The 17,600-nt window shown below is 37.4% G+C and overlaps 1 protein-coding gene across 1 annotated transcript in view; it reads right to left on the reverse strand.

The window, feature by feature from the left end:
• LOC131150150 (probable cinnamyl alcohol dehydrogenase) overlaps positions 1–6,053 on the reverse strand; it is a gene marked incomplete at its 5' end in the record, with an annotated part of 44,077 nt that extends 38,024 nt beyond the window's left edge. The window contains 2 exon segments of the mRNA XM_058100771.1: positions 5,543–5,615; positions 5,902–6,053. Coding sequence (XP_057956754.1) covers positions 5,543–5,615; positions 5,902–6,053 — 225 coding nt within the window.
• Positions 6,054–17,600: the final 11,547 nt, after the last annotated feature.

A 17,600-nucleotide genomic window follows, 5' to 3' on the forward strand; every position in this document is an offset into this window, starting at 1 on the left:
CAAATGAAAATATGCTCATGCCAAATGAAATATGCTTATGTTCATACATAAGTTGTTTAGTCTGATTCTTCTCATATAGCCTGATTCTTCTCCCCCTTTACACAATTAGTTTTGTCAACAATTTTGCTATTCTTCTCACCCTTTACACAATTAGTTGTGCCAACAATTTTTGCTCCTCCTGATTTTTCAATTAGTTTTGTCAACAATTTTGCTATTCTTCTCACCTTTTACACAATTAGTTGTGCCAACAATTTTTGCTCCTCATAATTTTTATCCCCCTTTTGACATCAACAAAAAGGTGTATAACAAAGTAATACATGAGTGGACAGAATCTTATAATCTTCTCCCCTTTTTAATCTTAAAGTTAAGAACTTATTCAACCATCAAATTTGACTTAATGTACTTCTCCCCCTTGCTAGTGTAGAAATTTGTGTTACAAAATGTAAATTGCAATGTGAACATACACAGTGTGGCAAATTTCAAAGATTATGTGATGATTAACATATGGAAATCAATAAACTCTTATCATGATGTGAGTGTAATACCAAATGTTGACAAATGTGAACAAATGTTAACTAATGTGATACCAAATGAGAACAAATGATCCGAAATTGAAAGTTTTGATCAATTTTGAATATTAAATGACGTTGCTCCCCCTAAATTATGTCATCTAATATAATTCTAGGCAACTATATTTATTTTAGCTCATAAAAGCTCTCCCCTTATTTATTTAAGCTCATACACATTGTAGATTATGCAATTAAAAAACACCTCTCCCCCTTCGATTCTCATAAAAAATTTACTCTAGTATATATCTCTCACCTTTTGAATCTTCAAAACACATTGTGCTCTAGATTTTTGCTTTAAGTACATTTCGAAAAGAATTATAACCAGAAGGACTAACTGTACAGATCCTAAGTATATCAATGCATTTCAAAACATGATCATATGGTTAACTCAAGGAATTTGGGGCAAAGCAAAATATTTTTCATTTAGGGTATTCAATAGAATCATCATAATTGAGTGCATGCCACAGAAAAGTTCACTGCACATCTAAGCAAAAGAAATATTTGTAAGCATAATAAGATAGGAAATAATTTCCAGATGCTCCCGCTATGAGTTTGAATACTTGCATAGATGAAATGAAATGCTTATACTTATCAATGATTAATTTCACTACTAGTTCAAAGTCATATAAGCAATCATTGTAAAATATTTTAGACCAACTAAAGTGATACTATGATGCACATGAGTCCTTTATTCTCTTTCTCTAGGAATGGAGCTTAGCTCCCCTAAATTTCAATACTTTATCAATGTTTTTGTTATCTCTTTCTATATGTATTCAGTTTGTTTATGTTTCGGATTGTATTTTAGTTTGCTTTTTGGTATGTATCTCAAGTTGCCTATGACACTATGTACACCTATGACTTTCTATGAATATCATTTTGTGTGTATGCCTTTGTGTCTACCTGGGACCTTTAATTGTTGTTGACTCTACGAGTCCAATCCATTTTTGATAATGACAAACCACTTGGTATTTGATATGTGCATTGAGTTTGTGAACAGGAACTATATTAAGCATGCATGGAAAGATAACGAGTCATGGAAGCCTTCAAGAAAAGTTTACAAATCTTGACAAGATCCATGGAACTTAAAGAGTACGAGAATCAAGATGCAAACGGCAAAATTCAAGAACATCTTGGGAATGGGTATTTAGAACTCATGTGCTTACATTGTCATATGATTTAATTTGAGGCTCAACATAACTTAGAATGATTTTAGGATTTATGCATTTCATGTACATCATTATGGAACTTCCATGGACTTAGAAATGTTTTTTAAAATCATGGAAAATTTGTTTTATAAAAGACCCAAGAAAATGAGCAAAGTAGAATTTTAAACTAGAAAAGAAAAATTGAGAAAAAGGGGACTTCGGTAGCCTGAACTCAACCTCAGTCACCTCAAGAATTTCTTCAAAAGTGTGAAGATTAAGTTCAGTAGCCTGAAAAATTAATGGGAAACACAGATCCTAGCAGAGGCTCTTCAGTCGCCTGACCCTAGAACCTCAGGCGCCTGAACCCACTTCAGGAGCTTGAACTTACCTCCTTAGGCACCTGACCCTGTATTCCAACTTGATTTTTCAAAGGCTTAAGGAACTTCGGTCGCTTGGGCTTTCAATCTCAGGCGCCTGAACTTGCGGGAAACTTAAAAACTTATTTTTTATTAAAAGAACTCGCGAGCTATTTCATTGATCCAACGGCTGAGATCAATTTTAAGGGTAAGACACTATATATACTGAATATCTAAACCCTAGAGCGAAGCTAAGACACACAACAAGAGAAGAACACATCGTATTGCAAAATTGTAGAGAAACTTGAGCTAATTGTCTGCACTTCATTCTACTTTCATCGTCTTTGGGCAAATCTATTTCGAAAATCAAAGGGCATTCATTCATTCAATTGTATTTCAATCCAGTATTGAGGTTTGATCTTTCAAGTTATTATTCTTAAGAACTTCTCATCTCATCTCATTACGTGCTCTTGATTATCATCAGAAAAGTTTTGATCTTGAGTGAGCATATTCGTGTAAAAATTGATTTTTGAAAAGATCATTACTTGAGAAAATTTATTCAACTTGGTTGATTGATTTTTGATTCAATATATATCATTCATTGATCTTATTATTGAAAAACCTATTTTGATTAAAAGGTTGATCTTGAAAGTGCCTATACATATATATATAGTTATTCTAAACAAGATCACTACTTGATTTAAGTTGTGTGATTGATTGAAAGGTTTGATTCAAGTGTGTGTTTTCTAAAGGAACTATATTTTAGATATATTAACGTTTGATTAAATATCCTTGGTACTTATAACTATATATTCTATTGAGAGATATTTTTTGAAAAATAATATACTCAGTTTGTGATTGAATACTTGATATAAAATTTTGTGATTTTGATTGATTTAATATTTCAAGACAAAGTTATTGTTAACAAGTTCACTTCAAATATATTTGTGCATTTTTACAAAGTGAACCAAGAACCCTAGTATGCTCCAAAACATTTTAAATATATCTTTAATTGGGAGTTTTGATTAAATAGGGATTTGTGTGTTGAAGCATATCATACATAAAACGATTGTATCGTTTTCATACATTCATGAGCTTCAAGTTATATCATATGTTAGTGTATTATGAAATTGAATTGTACTCACAAGCTTTTGTTAGAAGCATTGTTTTGAGTGTTATTTTTCAGATTCTATTGTATACATGGTTCGGTGTGTGAGGAGAGAGTTGTATCTCTTGTAAGCAGCGGAGTAGGAGGGAGTTGTGCCTTTTGTATGCAGCGGATTGTAAGGGAAGTTCCATCCCAATTTAAGGAGCAAGGATTTAGTGAATCCTTGAGTGGTTGCTCAAGGCGAGGATGTAGACCAAGTCGGCTGAACCTCGTAAAACTGTGTTTGTCTTCTCTCTTCCCTTTACTCTTTATTTTCAGCACTGCATTTAAATTGTGTATATTGCATGCATAAGTTGAATAGTCTTACGCTTAAGTAATTGAGTAATAAGAATTTATTGATAAATATATAAGAAGGGTATAAGCGAAAAATAAGTGTCAAAGAATTTTTTTTTAAAATACCCAATTCACCCCCCCCCCCCTTTTTGGGATTACACCTGATTCAACAATTACTATTTTTCTCTTTTTTGATTGATGTCAAAAGGGGGAGAAGGATTGAACAAAATTGAGATATTTAGCAAAACTTGAAGGCAAAATTTTCTATATGATATATAATGACATATTGAAATTGGCTATATGATATATGATCACATATTGAAATAATTATGATATATGATGACATATTGAAATAATTATGATATGAAATAAATAAAACTAAAGTTGATACTATTGAATATTATACTTGCAAAACAATGTTAAAAATATGTTTATTGTAAGGAGGAGTCTTATCAAGGTTCACTTACTTTTACTCCTTATTTGTCATTATAAAAAAGGAGGAGATTGGTTGCCTAATATGACTTAATAATCTTGTTTTGATGATAACAAATAAAAGGTCACTTAACATATTTTGTCGACTTACTCGTGTGTTCCCAATCTTATGACAAATATTTGAACTAATTTTGAAACAACTCGAGAGGACCCAGTTGACTGACTCATGTGTTCCCAGTCGACTGACTCATTCTGTGTTTGAAAATCTCAGTGTTTTAAATGGATCCAGGCAACTAACTCCTATTTCCCAGTCGACTGACTCTTCAAGATTTTAAATTTTAAACATAACGAGTACTTTCCAAATTTGATTTTTTTAACTCTAACTGTTATGAAAACTTGGGAAACACTCCAAGTCACTTGGGGAACATGAAATACTCTTGATTAATCATCTATAAATACCTCCCCAAGGCTAAGGATTCAAACACACCAAGCTATTACAGCAATCAAGATTTCTTGCTCTCAAAACGCTTAATACTCTCAAAAGCTCTCTTGTGCAATTACTTTTTGAAATTCTCTACTGAGGTTTGTTGAGAATCTCTTACACAATTCTGAGCCTATACTGAATTATTTCAATCTAGAAAGAAAGCTTACGATGATATACTTCTAAAGGCTTCAAATTCTTTCAATTATTATTTTGAATGGAAGTATATTTTAGTGCTTAATTATTGTACTAATCTGCTCTTGTTGAGAGTGTCTTTGTACACCAAAATTTGTTTTTGTTTTGTAGACGGTTCAAGTTCTTGAATCGTTGTTGGACCAAGCATGAGGTATATTTTGGAGAGGCATACTCTAGCCAATTGAAGGAAAGATTGTAAGGTTGCTCCTACCCATAAATGAGTGGTTATAGTGGAATCCTTGGGTGGTTTAGCCTAAGGCGAGGACATAAGTGGGTATAATTGAACCTCGTAAAACCTCTCGTCTCACTCTCTTCCCTACTTTCATTTAATTTCCTATTTATACTAACTGCGTGGTTGGATTTTAATTTTTTGATCATATACACTACGTGGATTGGAAATTAAATAAACCAAGGTTTTATTTGATTTTGGGATTGCGGAAACCGAAAAGAAGTACGTTGGTTTATCAATATAAATTGTAGAAACCTTAAAGGGAATACGTTGATTGGTTAACACCGAAGACTAATTAACTGAAAGTTTATTTTAAGTCTGAGTTTTTGGAAGATTGTTGGAAGTTTGAATTGTGGTTTATATTGAAAAAATAGGTTCACAAACACAGGGCTTTTTATCAGCAAGCATACATTCTCAAAGTCTACTTTGAGTTACTGAATCTTGACAAGCATTGCTGAACTTTTTCTCTAGTGTGGATTGTGTTGTGATTGTGTTGGTTGGATTGAGTTGAAGTGCTGAACAGGATATTCAATTTAGTACATTCATTTATAAAGGTTTTAACAAAATTAATTTTTCGCTGAACTTTAAATTGAAAACCTTCTTTCCTTGTATTAAATTAAGTTAAAGAATCAATCAAAGAAATTTTAAAATCTCAATTCACCCCGCTCTTGGGAATACACCTTCCTTTTCAAACCCCTATAATGTCCCCAACTTGGAATTTCTTCATTTGGGGACCCAATTCCACAACTTTCCCCACTACTTCATGCCTACATCAACATTGCCGTTAGAAAAAAAAAAAAAAGGGGGTAATAAAATGAGAATGTATTCTATGCAAGTGTGTCTCACACAGAGCTAGGAGTACACTAGCCTAATGCTAGACAAGATTGGAATGGATTGGGAGCAAAGTAGAAATGAATATTATATAGTGAAAATATTAAATTATAAAAAGCAATTTTATTCCATTCTTGTGTATCTTGAGCTGTGTGAAAGACAAAGTGTGTGTGTGCGTGTGTGTGTGTGTGTGTGTGTATTTATGTTGTGATGTATGCGTACCCAGGAACCAAAGGATAGTTGGTGGAGTGAATCTCGCCCCTCATTTGGTGAAGATCTGTATGGTCTATTCCACAATACAGCACCTTGAACACAACATCTTCAGGACCTGTTCTTCTGTTGAGAGAGAAGGAATTACGAGAGAGCTGTCCATATGTGTTTTAAAACATTTTGGCAAGCCACATATTAGCTCGGAAGCCCGAACCAAAGTCAGTAGCATTCATTTGGAGTTTCGGGTACCCAGTCAATGGGTCGGTAGCCCAAACTCAGAGGTTCGGTCGTCTGGGCCTATTTTGAACGTGAATGTTCAGCAGCCCGAGTAGTTGAGAACTCCCTTTCAGAGGGTTCGAGTGCCCGAGTGAGATAGGGACATTTTGTGTTTAGTCGCCCGAGAGTTGGTCAAATTGTTGACTTCTCAACAGTTCGGGTGCCCGAGGTGATTTGTTCACTTGGGATTCGGTCGCTCGACCTCTCTCAATTCTATTCAATTTAGCCCAATTTCTCTTCAATTAATTCCCTAGATAATATATGTGATTATGGGGACATTCTTAAGTGTTATGTAAGGACCTAGGGTCATTTCTAAGACCATTTTTCTTGCCAAAAAAATTTGGCGTCGGTCGACCGAAAGGTGATCCTTAAGGTCTCTAAGGTCTTGAGCTTTATAGTTCCTACATGCATGTCATGCAATGATTATTACAGACCTTTCCTACTAAAATATTACAGAACCAATAATAGTGAAATGAATTACAACATGAAAATAGTCTTCAAGATCTTCAGTCTTCAAGTCTTCACATGTCATCAAATGATCTTGTTATTATAAACCTGCACACAAACTTGGTAGATATTAAATACCAAAGTATTTGTCATTATCAAAACCGATACATGACCAAGAGGGTCAATACCGAGGAAAGTAACCTACCTTAACCAGAATTCACATTTTTTGAATTTTGCATACAACTTTTTTTCTCTCAATATCTACAACACCAGCCTCAGATGATGCTCGTGCTCCTCAAAATTTCCTGAGTAGACCATTATATCATCAATGAAAACCATAACTAACTGGTCCAGGTAATGATAGAACACCCGATTCATTAAATTCATAAATATTGTTGGTGCATTAGTCAACCCAAACGGTATCACCAAAAATTCATAATGCTCATATCTTGTTCGGAATGCTATTTTCAAAATATCCTCTGCTCTAACTTTCACTTGATGATAACCCGACCACAGGTCAATTTTAGAGTAGACCTAGGTCTCCTGGAGCTGATCAAATAAGTTGTCAATCCTGGGAAGAGGATATCTATTCTTGACTGTCAATTTGTTTATCTCCCTATAATCTATGCACAACCTCATGGTCCCATCTTTCTTTTTCACGAACAGGACTAGGGCCCCCCACGGTGACACACCGGGCCTAATAAATCTTTTATCCAATAACTCTTGCAACTGATATTTTAATTCCTTCAATTCAACTGGAGCTATATGGTATGGTGCTTTAGATACCGATGCCGACCCTGGTAGTAGATCCACGGTAAATTCAATCTCTCGGTCTGTTGGTAAGCCAGGCAATTCTTTCGGAAAAATATTTGGAAATTCTCTGACTACTGAAATATCAGCCTGTTTTAGTTCTTCTTTTGGCAATTCCTTTATGTAGGTAACATACCCCTAGCAACCATCCTGTAGCAGTATCCTCACTTGAATGTTGACACTAGCTGTGGCGAGGCACGCACACGTGAACCCATAAATATGTATTCTTGCTCACCCGAGGGTTTGAAAATCACTTCTTTTTTATGGCGATCTATGTTGGCGTGATTAGCTGCTAGCCAATCCATATCCAGTATTACATCAAACCCCTGCATATCTAGTATCACGAGATTAGATGGTAGTACTTTCTCCTGAATGCTTATTGGAATGTTCCGAAGTGCCTTCCTACACCTCACCATAGATCCTGTCGGCGTGACTACAGGCAACTCTACATCTAATAACTGTGCCTCTACCCCAATTACTTTAACATACCCCACCAATATAAAGGAATCGGTGGCATCTGTTTCAAACAAACAATAACTTTATATGACGATACAGTAAGTGTACCTATAACTATACCTCCAGCAGTCTCGGCGTCTCCCAGAGTCAATGCATAGACCCTCGCTGGCGTCGTATTCCTCTGCTGGCCTCTATGAGGTGCCTAATAACCACCCCGGTTCGGTCTGGGAGCTGGTGTATAAATCGGCGGTCCCTCACATGATCGAGCCACATGATCAGGCCTCCCATAATGGTAGCAAACATTCCCCCCAATCGACACTCACCTGGATGTCTCCGTCCACATCTGGGGCAGGTGGGATAAGACTGCCCACCTTGAAATCCACTGTGCTCTATTGTCTGCCTCTGACCCCCACCGGATCTACCTCCTCTCCAAGGGCCTTGGCTAGAACACGCCTAAAAACTCGAAGGTGTGGCCCTCTTCTTTTAGCTCAGTCTCTCTCGGCAAACCCTTCTCTGCTATTATGACCCTGTCAACCAGCTCTGAGAAATCCTGTATCCTCAGTACTACCACCTGTCTATAAACGTATCGCTTCAAATTCCTCTCGAACATTCTGGTCTTCTTAGCTTCATCTGGAACAATATAAGGGCAGAAACGCGACAACTCATGAATTTTGCCACGCATTGCCAGACTGTCGTCGATCCCTATGACAAGCTCAGAAACTCCTATACTTTAGCCTCTCTGACCGAGGCAGGATAGTATCTATCAAAGAATATGTCCCTAAATCGGGCCCAGGTCATCGGCATTGAAATTGATCTCTGCTCCTCCAATAATCTAGTGGTCGTCCACTATCTCTCGGCCTCCCCTGTCAGCTTATACGTGGCATAGAGGACCCTCTGCTCATCGGTGCAGTGAAGCACCGTCAAAGTCTTATCTATCTCCTGCATCCAGTTCTCCGAAACTGCAGAATCAGCCGCTCCTGAAAATGCTAGTGGGTTCATCTTCATAAATTTTTCTATTGTACGCCCCTGAGATGTAGATGGACCCCCCTGCTCCTTGGAGCTTCAGATAATCTCAATCAAAACCTGTTGAGCACACTACGTAACATAGCATCTAAATCCCCGCCTCCTACACCAGAAGGCCCTACTCCATCGTCGCCACTAGCTTGAGTGCTACTACCTCCTGGATCCATCCTGCAATATTACCAAATTATTCTGAGTATCTACACCTTACAATACTATACTAACTAAAATACCCCTCACCTTTTATCACTAATTTGAGGTCTGACCCTATGATATGGAAATAGAAATTGACAATAGTTTACTATGGTTTTCCTGAAATCGTCACCCTAGGAAAAATACAGAAACCACCCCGAAACTCTACCTCCAAACCAGAGAATAGAACCCTAAATTCTCATCCTAATTCCCCAACATTAATTCACTGATACTTTGTTTTATCTTTCTCCAAACTCTATTCCTATATTCTGGTATTGTTTTCCGCTATACTCTAGAGTCTACAAAACCTAACAACCTAAGCTCTGATACCAAACTGTAACGACCCAAAAATTACACCATTTTTTTTCAATATATATATATATATATATTACTATGATACCCCTGCAATACCTACTATAACATCTCAGGCCTCAGATGGGCATTGAGGTAACCCTGTACACAAATTGACATACCTATGCAGCGGAAAACATAAAATCATACACCCATATTTACAATACAAGAATTTGGTGTTTCCAAACCATATATACATATTTACACATCACCCTAGTTTCATCTACTCCAAAAATACATTCCCCTAAATACACTTACCCTTTAAAATAGGCCAGTACAAAAGATCTTTTTATCTGCAAGCCTGATCTGCTCGCGTAACTAGATCACCTGAAAAATGTTAAATCACTGGGATGAGACAACGCTCAGTAAGAGGAAATATGCTATTACTAGTGTGTGGCAACTGAATTACATAAATATAATAATGACAATATCTAAAACTGTATAAGCTGGTAAAACAATATACATTATAACTCGCATTTATCATAGTTTAAAGTATAACTATAATATATGAGTTTTCTACTTTTCATACTTTTAGTATCATACTATATTGCTGATATTCTATAAATCTGTATACATATACATAACTGAGATTTTACCCTGGAAAACTGTACGTTATGATTTAACCCCTCATGATAGGGTTGTACAGCCCATAGGCGGGACTTAAATGTGGTTGGCCTACCAGGTAAGTTAACTGTACTCTACCAATCTTCAGTCCGGCCAAAACTATAACCTCTCTTAAGCTTGAAACTAGTAACTACCTCATCAAATCGGCCTCCTCAACCCAGAATACTGGGGAGATTGCATTCTCTTCATAGGCACGGTTGACGGAATCCACATACTATCTAAGATATGTGGGTTCACTCTGATCTGAAAATAGCAACGGTACCGCGCTCTGCTAATTGAACATAATTTAATTCATCAGGGTGTGATACTGTATATATTATTTCTATAGATATCCTACTGTTTTCATCATGATTTCAGAATAGCCATAATACTATAAATCTGATCTGAAAATACTATAATATCTGACAAAAATAACTGTGATATCTGTCTGTCATATTTGACTGAATAATCTATAATGTCTGAGTGTTATGGTTTTGGAAAGCATGACATTATGTAATTACTGTAAAATACTTGTCTGGATAATATCTGTAAATATCTATCTAGTAAATATTTCAGTCTATATATATACACTGTAAATCATGATATTCTGAAAAACTATACAAATTTTGTACTAATCAAATATCTACTCTGGCCACACAATTAATAAAACTCGTGTTCTGAAATCTATAAAAACTGTATAATTAAAACCTTGAACTTTGATACACAAATACTAAAATTTACTGATAAAATTTATGAATTTACTAGCATAGCATATTTCCCTTACCTGACTGGCTAGGAGGCTCGCCTCCAACTTAATCCTCACGCTCACAACATACTATCCCTAAAATCCTAAAATAATACATATATACATATTTCCAATAAATTAACTATATTTCCCCAACCTACATACTCATAAATTTTCTGAATTATAATTTACCTAGGCTCCTGAAAATATTCTCTAGGTCTTCAATCCATGTCTGCAGGGTCCCAAAATACATTATTCCTAAAAATATAATACCCTAATTTTACTTCACAAAACCCCAATATATTCTCATATAATACAGAACCTAACCTCAAATGAACTAGGTAATACTGAAAATACTCAAATAATCCACTCACCCTGGTTTTGGGATGGTTCCGAAACTTCTCAAATTAACATTTCGGTCTGACTATGTTGTAGAGAATCTCCCCAGGATCACCATGGTAGCTTCTAATCAGCGAACCGAGGAGAGACGAAGTCGGATTTCTAGAGAGAAGTCAGAGGAGTCGTGTAGAGAGAGAGAGAGAGAGAAACTGTAAAAATGATTTTCTTTCATTAAAACTCTGTTTCACAGCTATATATAAAATGTTCTCCACGTGGTCTCGTCGACGAGCCATGTCACCTCGTCGATGAGTCCAAGTAGTAGTCTCGTCAACGAGCGCCTACCCCTCATCGACTAGATTCAAGCCTTGAAAATGGCCATCTCGGTAATTTCTCATCGACGAGACGAATTTTCCCGTCGACGAACTCAAGAAGGATGCTCGTCGACGAGCACCCTGCGTTCATCGACGAGACCCTTTAAGTTCCCTTTTAAATCTTCCTATTTCTCTCTTTTCTTTTACTATTTAACTACTATAATTATTCGGGTCTCTACACATACCGTCGATGGATTGGCTAAAACTGTCGATGGTTTTGTTCGGTGCAAAAATGGAAACTCAAATCGGAGATCAGTAGATTAGGGAGATTTGTGGGATTTTCCTCCAGGATTTTATATAGGGCTTGTTGTGCGCATAGGGTTGATATCAGTCGTTGCTCCCATGGACATAGACACATTGTCGAACCACATAAATCTTATGTCTTTTGTCTATTATTTTTCAATTACTACATGTGTGGTTGTGATTCATGTGTGTTTGATCTGTATATTCATCATTGATTCTATTGCATCAATTTTTATGGATTGGTTTGAGTTGTGCATGATTCCACTGCGTGTTCAACTCTAACAATTGGTATCATGACACCAGTTGTCCCAAAAATTGGTATAAGAGCTAGGTTGGTTCTTAATGGCTAGGATTTTTTCAGCAAAGTTTGATGGATTGGGGAATCTTGGGCTTTGGCAAAGGAGGGTGAAGGACGTGTTGGTGCAACAAGGTATGGTGAAGGTACTTTACAGAAAGAAGCTGGACGACATGGATGTCGCAAGTTGGAAGGAGTTGGAAGCCAAAGCTGTGGCTACTATTAGACTGTCTCTGGTCGATGACATGATGTATCACGTCATGGATAAGGAATCACCGGTGATACTTTGGCCAAAATTGGAGAGTCGGTACATGTCCAAGTCTTTATCGAACAAGTTGTATCTTAAGCAAAAACTTTACGGGCTTAAGATGACAGATCGTTCAGATATGAATCAATACATCAATGTGTTCAATCAAATCATAAGCAATCTAAAATAGGTTGATGCTAAGTTCAAGGATGAAGACAAAGTGTTGATGCTATTGAATTCCCTACCTACGTCTCCAACGTATGAGAACTTAGTTACAACTCTGAATTGGGAAAAGAAACCCCGGAGTTGGAGGATATCACGAGTGCTTTGTTGAGTTTCCATCAAAGGAAGAAGGTCAGCAATGATAATACTCAAGGTGAAGGGCTTATGATGAAGGGTAATCAGGATCGTGGGAGAGGCAAGTTTTGAAGTGGATTGAATGGTAATAAAAATTAGTCCAGGAGGAGGAAGGACGTTCTTTGTTTTAAGTGCAAAAAACTATGACACATAAAATCAGAATGTTTGGAGTAGGAGAAGGAAAAAGGAAAAGCTCAAGAGGGTTCATCAAAATCTGCTAATGTAGTGGAAAAAAGGGACTCGAAGAGCAATAATTGTGAGATGCTTTCTATTTCATCAGGTTCCAAACACCTCACGGATTCTTGGATCCTAGACTCGGCATGTTCTTATCATATGACGCCCAATAAAGCCTGGTTCACCACTTACAGATTGGTGAGCCCTACTTTCGTTCTGATAGGAAACAATACAGTCTATAAAGTTGTCGGAATAGGGGTTATCATGATCAAGATGTATGATGGTGTGGTAAGGACGTTGTGTGGGGTAAGGCGTGTACCTGAACTACGGAAGAATGTGATATCATTAGATGCTTTAGATTGTAACGGGTATAGTTAAGAGTTTTCGGATGATGATGGTGAATGATGGTGTATTGATGATGATGAAAGGATAGAGGATAGCATGGAATCTTTATACACTATATGACAACACAGTTATAGGTGGAGCTGTAGCTGAGAGTTCTGAGTCGGGTAATACCATTTTGTGTAACGTAACCACACACAAAATGGAGAGTATTCTTAACTACATTATTGTGGATGTTTAGGGACCAGTGAGGGCAGTATCATGGGTAATACATGGGTATTTCATGAGGTTATCACAAAAGGTCTGGGGGTATCTTATGTGGCACAAGTTGGAGATGTTTGCTAGGTGTAACTTGTGGCAGAGGTTAAGTACCATATTGGGAAAGAGGTCCTCAGGTCAGAAATTGGTGTTGAGTACACTAATGTTCAATGAGTTTTGTGAGCAGGGCATGTTGTTTGCAGGGCTTGCAAGGAACTTCTTGGTGAAGTTAGCAAGTATGGCATGTTTCTCGGTTAATCAATCGCTAAAGGTATCACTAGATGGGAGAGTTGCAAGAGAGGTTTGGATAGGTTATGCGATAGATAACTCTGGTTTTAGAGTGTTTGGAGGTCCAGTCATGCACATTTATAGTGAGGTGGGATCTAGGCTTGGTGTGATCTCTAAACGGTGCATCTTTTTGGTATATAAGAAAGATGGGTTCAAGCTGGGTGATCCAATGGCAAACAGGGCGACCATTGGTGGAGACATGGTTTTAGGTGTTTAAGTCATGTGATAGCATACTCAAGTACATGAAGAGAAATAGGTTCCAGAAAGCTGCAGTAGCAGCAATGAGCATGTTGTGCTGGTGGAGTTGGAGACTCAGGGTAGAAGTGCAAGGAGTTCTAACTCAGGAGACTTGCAGTATCACAGGATAAACTGGAGTAAAAAAGAGATTGTGATGTAGGTGGAGTTATGGACTCAGGGCAGAGATGACATTGGTCATAATGTAGGGAGTTAAAACTCGGGAAACCAGTAGGATCACAATGGGTTTAAAGGCACTATCAGGCTAGCGTACAAGTATGATCTGATGTCATATGCAACCATTACTAGCTGGAAAGATCCTACTACCTTTCAGGAGGCAATGCACATCCATGAAAAGGGTATATGGATTGGTGTCATGGTGGAGGAGATGGAGGTACTATAGAGGAATCATACGTGGGGGTTGGTGGTGCTTTTAGAGTGGAAGAGGCAGATAGGGTGCGAGTGGGCAAGTATTTTGTTATTTTGTGTGAGTGACGTGCCGATTGTTGGGAAGGTTTCGATTGAGAAAAATCAGTCGAGGACTCTATTGAGAAAGAAAATTGACATGAAGGTGTTAAGTGCTACCAAGAGTATTCTTGGGTTGAAGATTCGAAAAAGTAAAGTTAAAGGGAGATTGAGATTATCTAGGGGTGACTTTGTAGTCATAGTTGCCGGGAGATTAGTGTTATCCCAAGGCGGCTATATGGACAAAAATAGATGGAGATTGTGATTATCTTAGGGTGGTTTTGGGGATCAGGAATTGGTGAGGTTTAACATGATTAGTGTTAAACTGGTCACTAGTACACCGTTGGTGAATCTAAGTAAATAGTATACCGCTTAGTACCCAAGGACAGACGGTGATGTTTGGGTTGTGTCAAAGGTTTCCTACGCCAGTGCAGTTGGGTACTTTGGCAGGCAATAGAGGGTTCCATTATTTGTGAGGTTCGCAGATGGAGGCTACACGGGGGACTTGGAAGACAAGAGGTGTTGACCTTATAGGTCACGCCAGGTTTTGATAATGACAAATACCTATTGCATTTAATGCATGTCCGAGGTTATGTGCAAGTATACAAGTTGGCAGTTCATAATGATAGCACAAAGAGAGAGTGAAGTTGAAGACCCAATATATATGTGTTGTATTTTATTTCATTTTCATTCAAAGGGTCTATAATAGTAAATAGGACTTGGTCTATAATAATCACACACATCACTTGCATGATCTGATGAGTAAGCTCATAACTAAAAAGGACCTAGAAATGACCCTAGGACACTCACTCATGCATACATATGATTGATCATTTGTTTAGGGTGATTGAATGCTTGAAATAGGACCGAAATGCACAAAATGTGCACAATTGGTCGACCGAACTTACCTGTACAAAAATGCTCAGTTGACCGAACCAGTGCTGGGTCAACAAGTTGACCATAGCCCGATTGACCGAACTCGCGCAGTTTATTTGACCCCGGTCGACCGAACTCCCCAGGGGTCAACTTTATTGACCCCCTGGTCAACCGAGAATAAATTACATTGCAACGCCCTTGTCAACCGAGTTCCCACGTGCAGGAACTCAGCGGTATAGTCGACCAACCGACTCAGTTCAAAATGGTCCCGGTCAACCGAACCCCGCAAAAATGGGAAAATCGCCTTGGGCTTACAAGTTCGGTCAACCAAAGCTCACAGTTCATTTAATTCCCGGTCGACCGAACCTCAAGAACTTCGGTCAACTGAACTTGTCCTGGTCGACTGGTGCTCTAGGGTTGTTCCGAATTTTTTACCACGGTTAACTTTTTTAAAAGGAATTAATTTGATTAAATATTATTAAAACTTTTATAATTATTCCACTTGTGTCCCTAACAGTTATAATCAGGGGGAAGTCTATAAATACCCCCTCATTTGGAATAATTAGCATGGGATTAGCAATCTTGATTAGGAGAAATTCTTAGAAATTCCCAAAATTTATAATACTCATTTTTTAGCCTCCAACACTTATTCTTACCAGATCTTATATCTCAAATATCCTTGTAAGTGTTGTTCCATAAGGTCTGCCCTCCTAAGTGGTGTGCTTGATTGATATGATTTTATTTGAGAGCAAAACCTCAAGTGCTCTTAGGGGACTTCATTGATAAGTTTATGCTAAGAAGACTTCACTTGAGCTTCTGAGTATTGTATTGTCATTGCAATATCTTGAGAAGCTCGTATTTGATTTTGGTTGCAAAATCTTTTCAAATCACTTTCAAATATCTAGTGTGTTTCATCTAAACAAATCTTTGAAGAGATATTTGTTTTTGTGATAAAAATCTTTGTTACAATATTCGTTAAGGTATATCATTTGTTGAATGTAAAGATTAAATTCGTTTCGCAAACCAAACTCCAACATTACGTGAGCTTTATACATTGAGAAAATCTGCTGATTGAGATATACGAAGTTTGGCTAATATCTTTGTTTAAGCATTTACAAAGGTCATATTGGTTTGTACTCTCACGCACTGATTACATCGATTGCAAATATATTTGAGAGTAGATATATTAAACCACATTGAGTTTACTTCATTATATTGTTTAGTGGTGAATGTGATTACACGTAACTGGGTACACATCTGCTTTACATGAAAGCATAATCATTGTACCATTTCATTGTGAACAAATCTATTGTATTCCAGGCATGGGCCTGAAGAGGGAGACTAGTCCTGGTGAATAGTCCCGGATTGGCTTAGACCTCGTTAGGAAAGCTAAGTGTGCCATCCTATTAAGGCGTGTTGGTTGAGGTCAGGCCCCTGAATTGACCTGGTTGTAATTGGTGCCGCTCCACCTGTTAAATGAGCCATTAGTGGAATCCTCGGGCTTGTGAGTTAGAGGCGGGGACGTTAGCATAGTTGGCCAAACCCCGATAACATATCGTGTACCTTGTTTATATTTCTTCACTTTATATTTATCGCACATATATGTTATGGTGTGAATGAAGCGCTTGATTTAAATTTTCTGCACATTATATTTATTGACACATTTGGAATTGCGTAGAAAGACCCTAGGTTGTTTTATACGGCTATCTCATTTAACCTAGGAGATAAAATTTTAAAGTTCCAATTCACCCCCCCCCCCTTTTTGGGAATACACCAATTCCTATAATTGGTATCAGAGCCTCGTAGCATTGACTTAAATGTTTTTGCTAAATGATCAAGATGGCTCAAATTGGTGTATCCCCATTCAGTAAGGGACAGTCACCTTTCAGTCCTTCTATATTTTGTGGTGTCGATTACACCACGTGTAAAATTAGAATGAGCATTTTTATAAAATCAATGAACCGGAAGGCCTGGTAGGTGATTGTAAATGGAATTTGTATGCATGTAGAAAATAATATTAATTCGATGCATGCAAATTCATATGCCATGGATTTATTATATTGTGCTTTAGACCCTCATATTCTTCATGAGTTTATGGCATGTAGAAGCGCACAGGAGATCTAGGTTGAGCTGGAAAAGAGATATGGAGAGACCCAGGAAAAAGAAATTGCCACTCCAAACGATGATCACGTAGTAGCTAAACATAAGCAGGTTGCATTAGTAGATGATGAGGTATCTGAATCTTACTTTACCTCATTTACTGATTTATGTAATGAAGCATGTGATGATTCCTATATTGAAACTTGTCATATATCATATGTT

This window comes from Malania oleifera, chromosome 1, assembly GCF_029873635.1.
Source record: "Malania oleifera isolate guangnan ecotype guangnan chromosome 1, ASM2987363v1, whole genome shotgun sequence".
NCBI lineage: Eukaryota > Viridiplantae > Streptophyta > Magnoliopsida > Santalales > Ximeniaceae > Malania > Malania oleifera.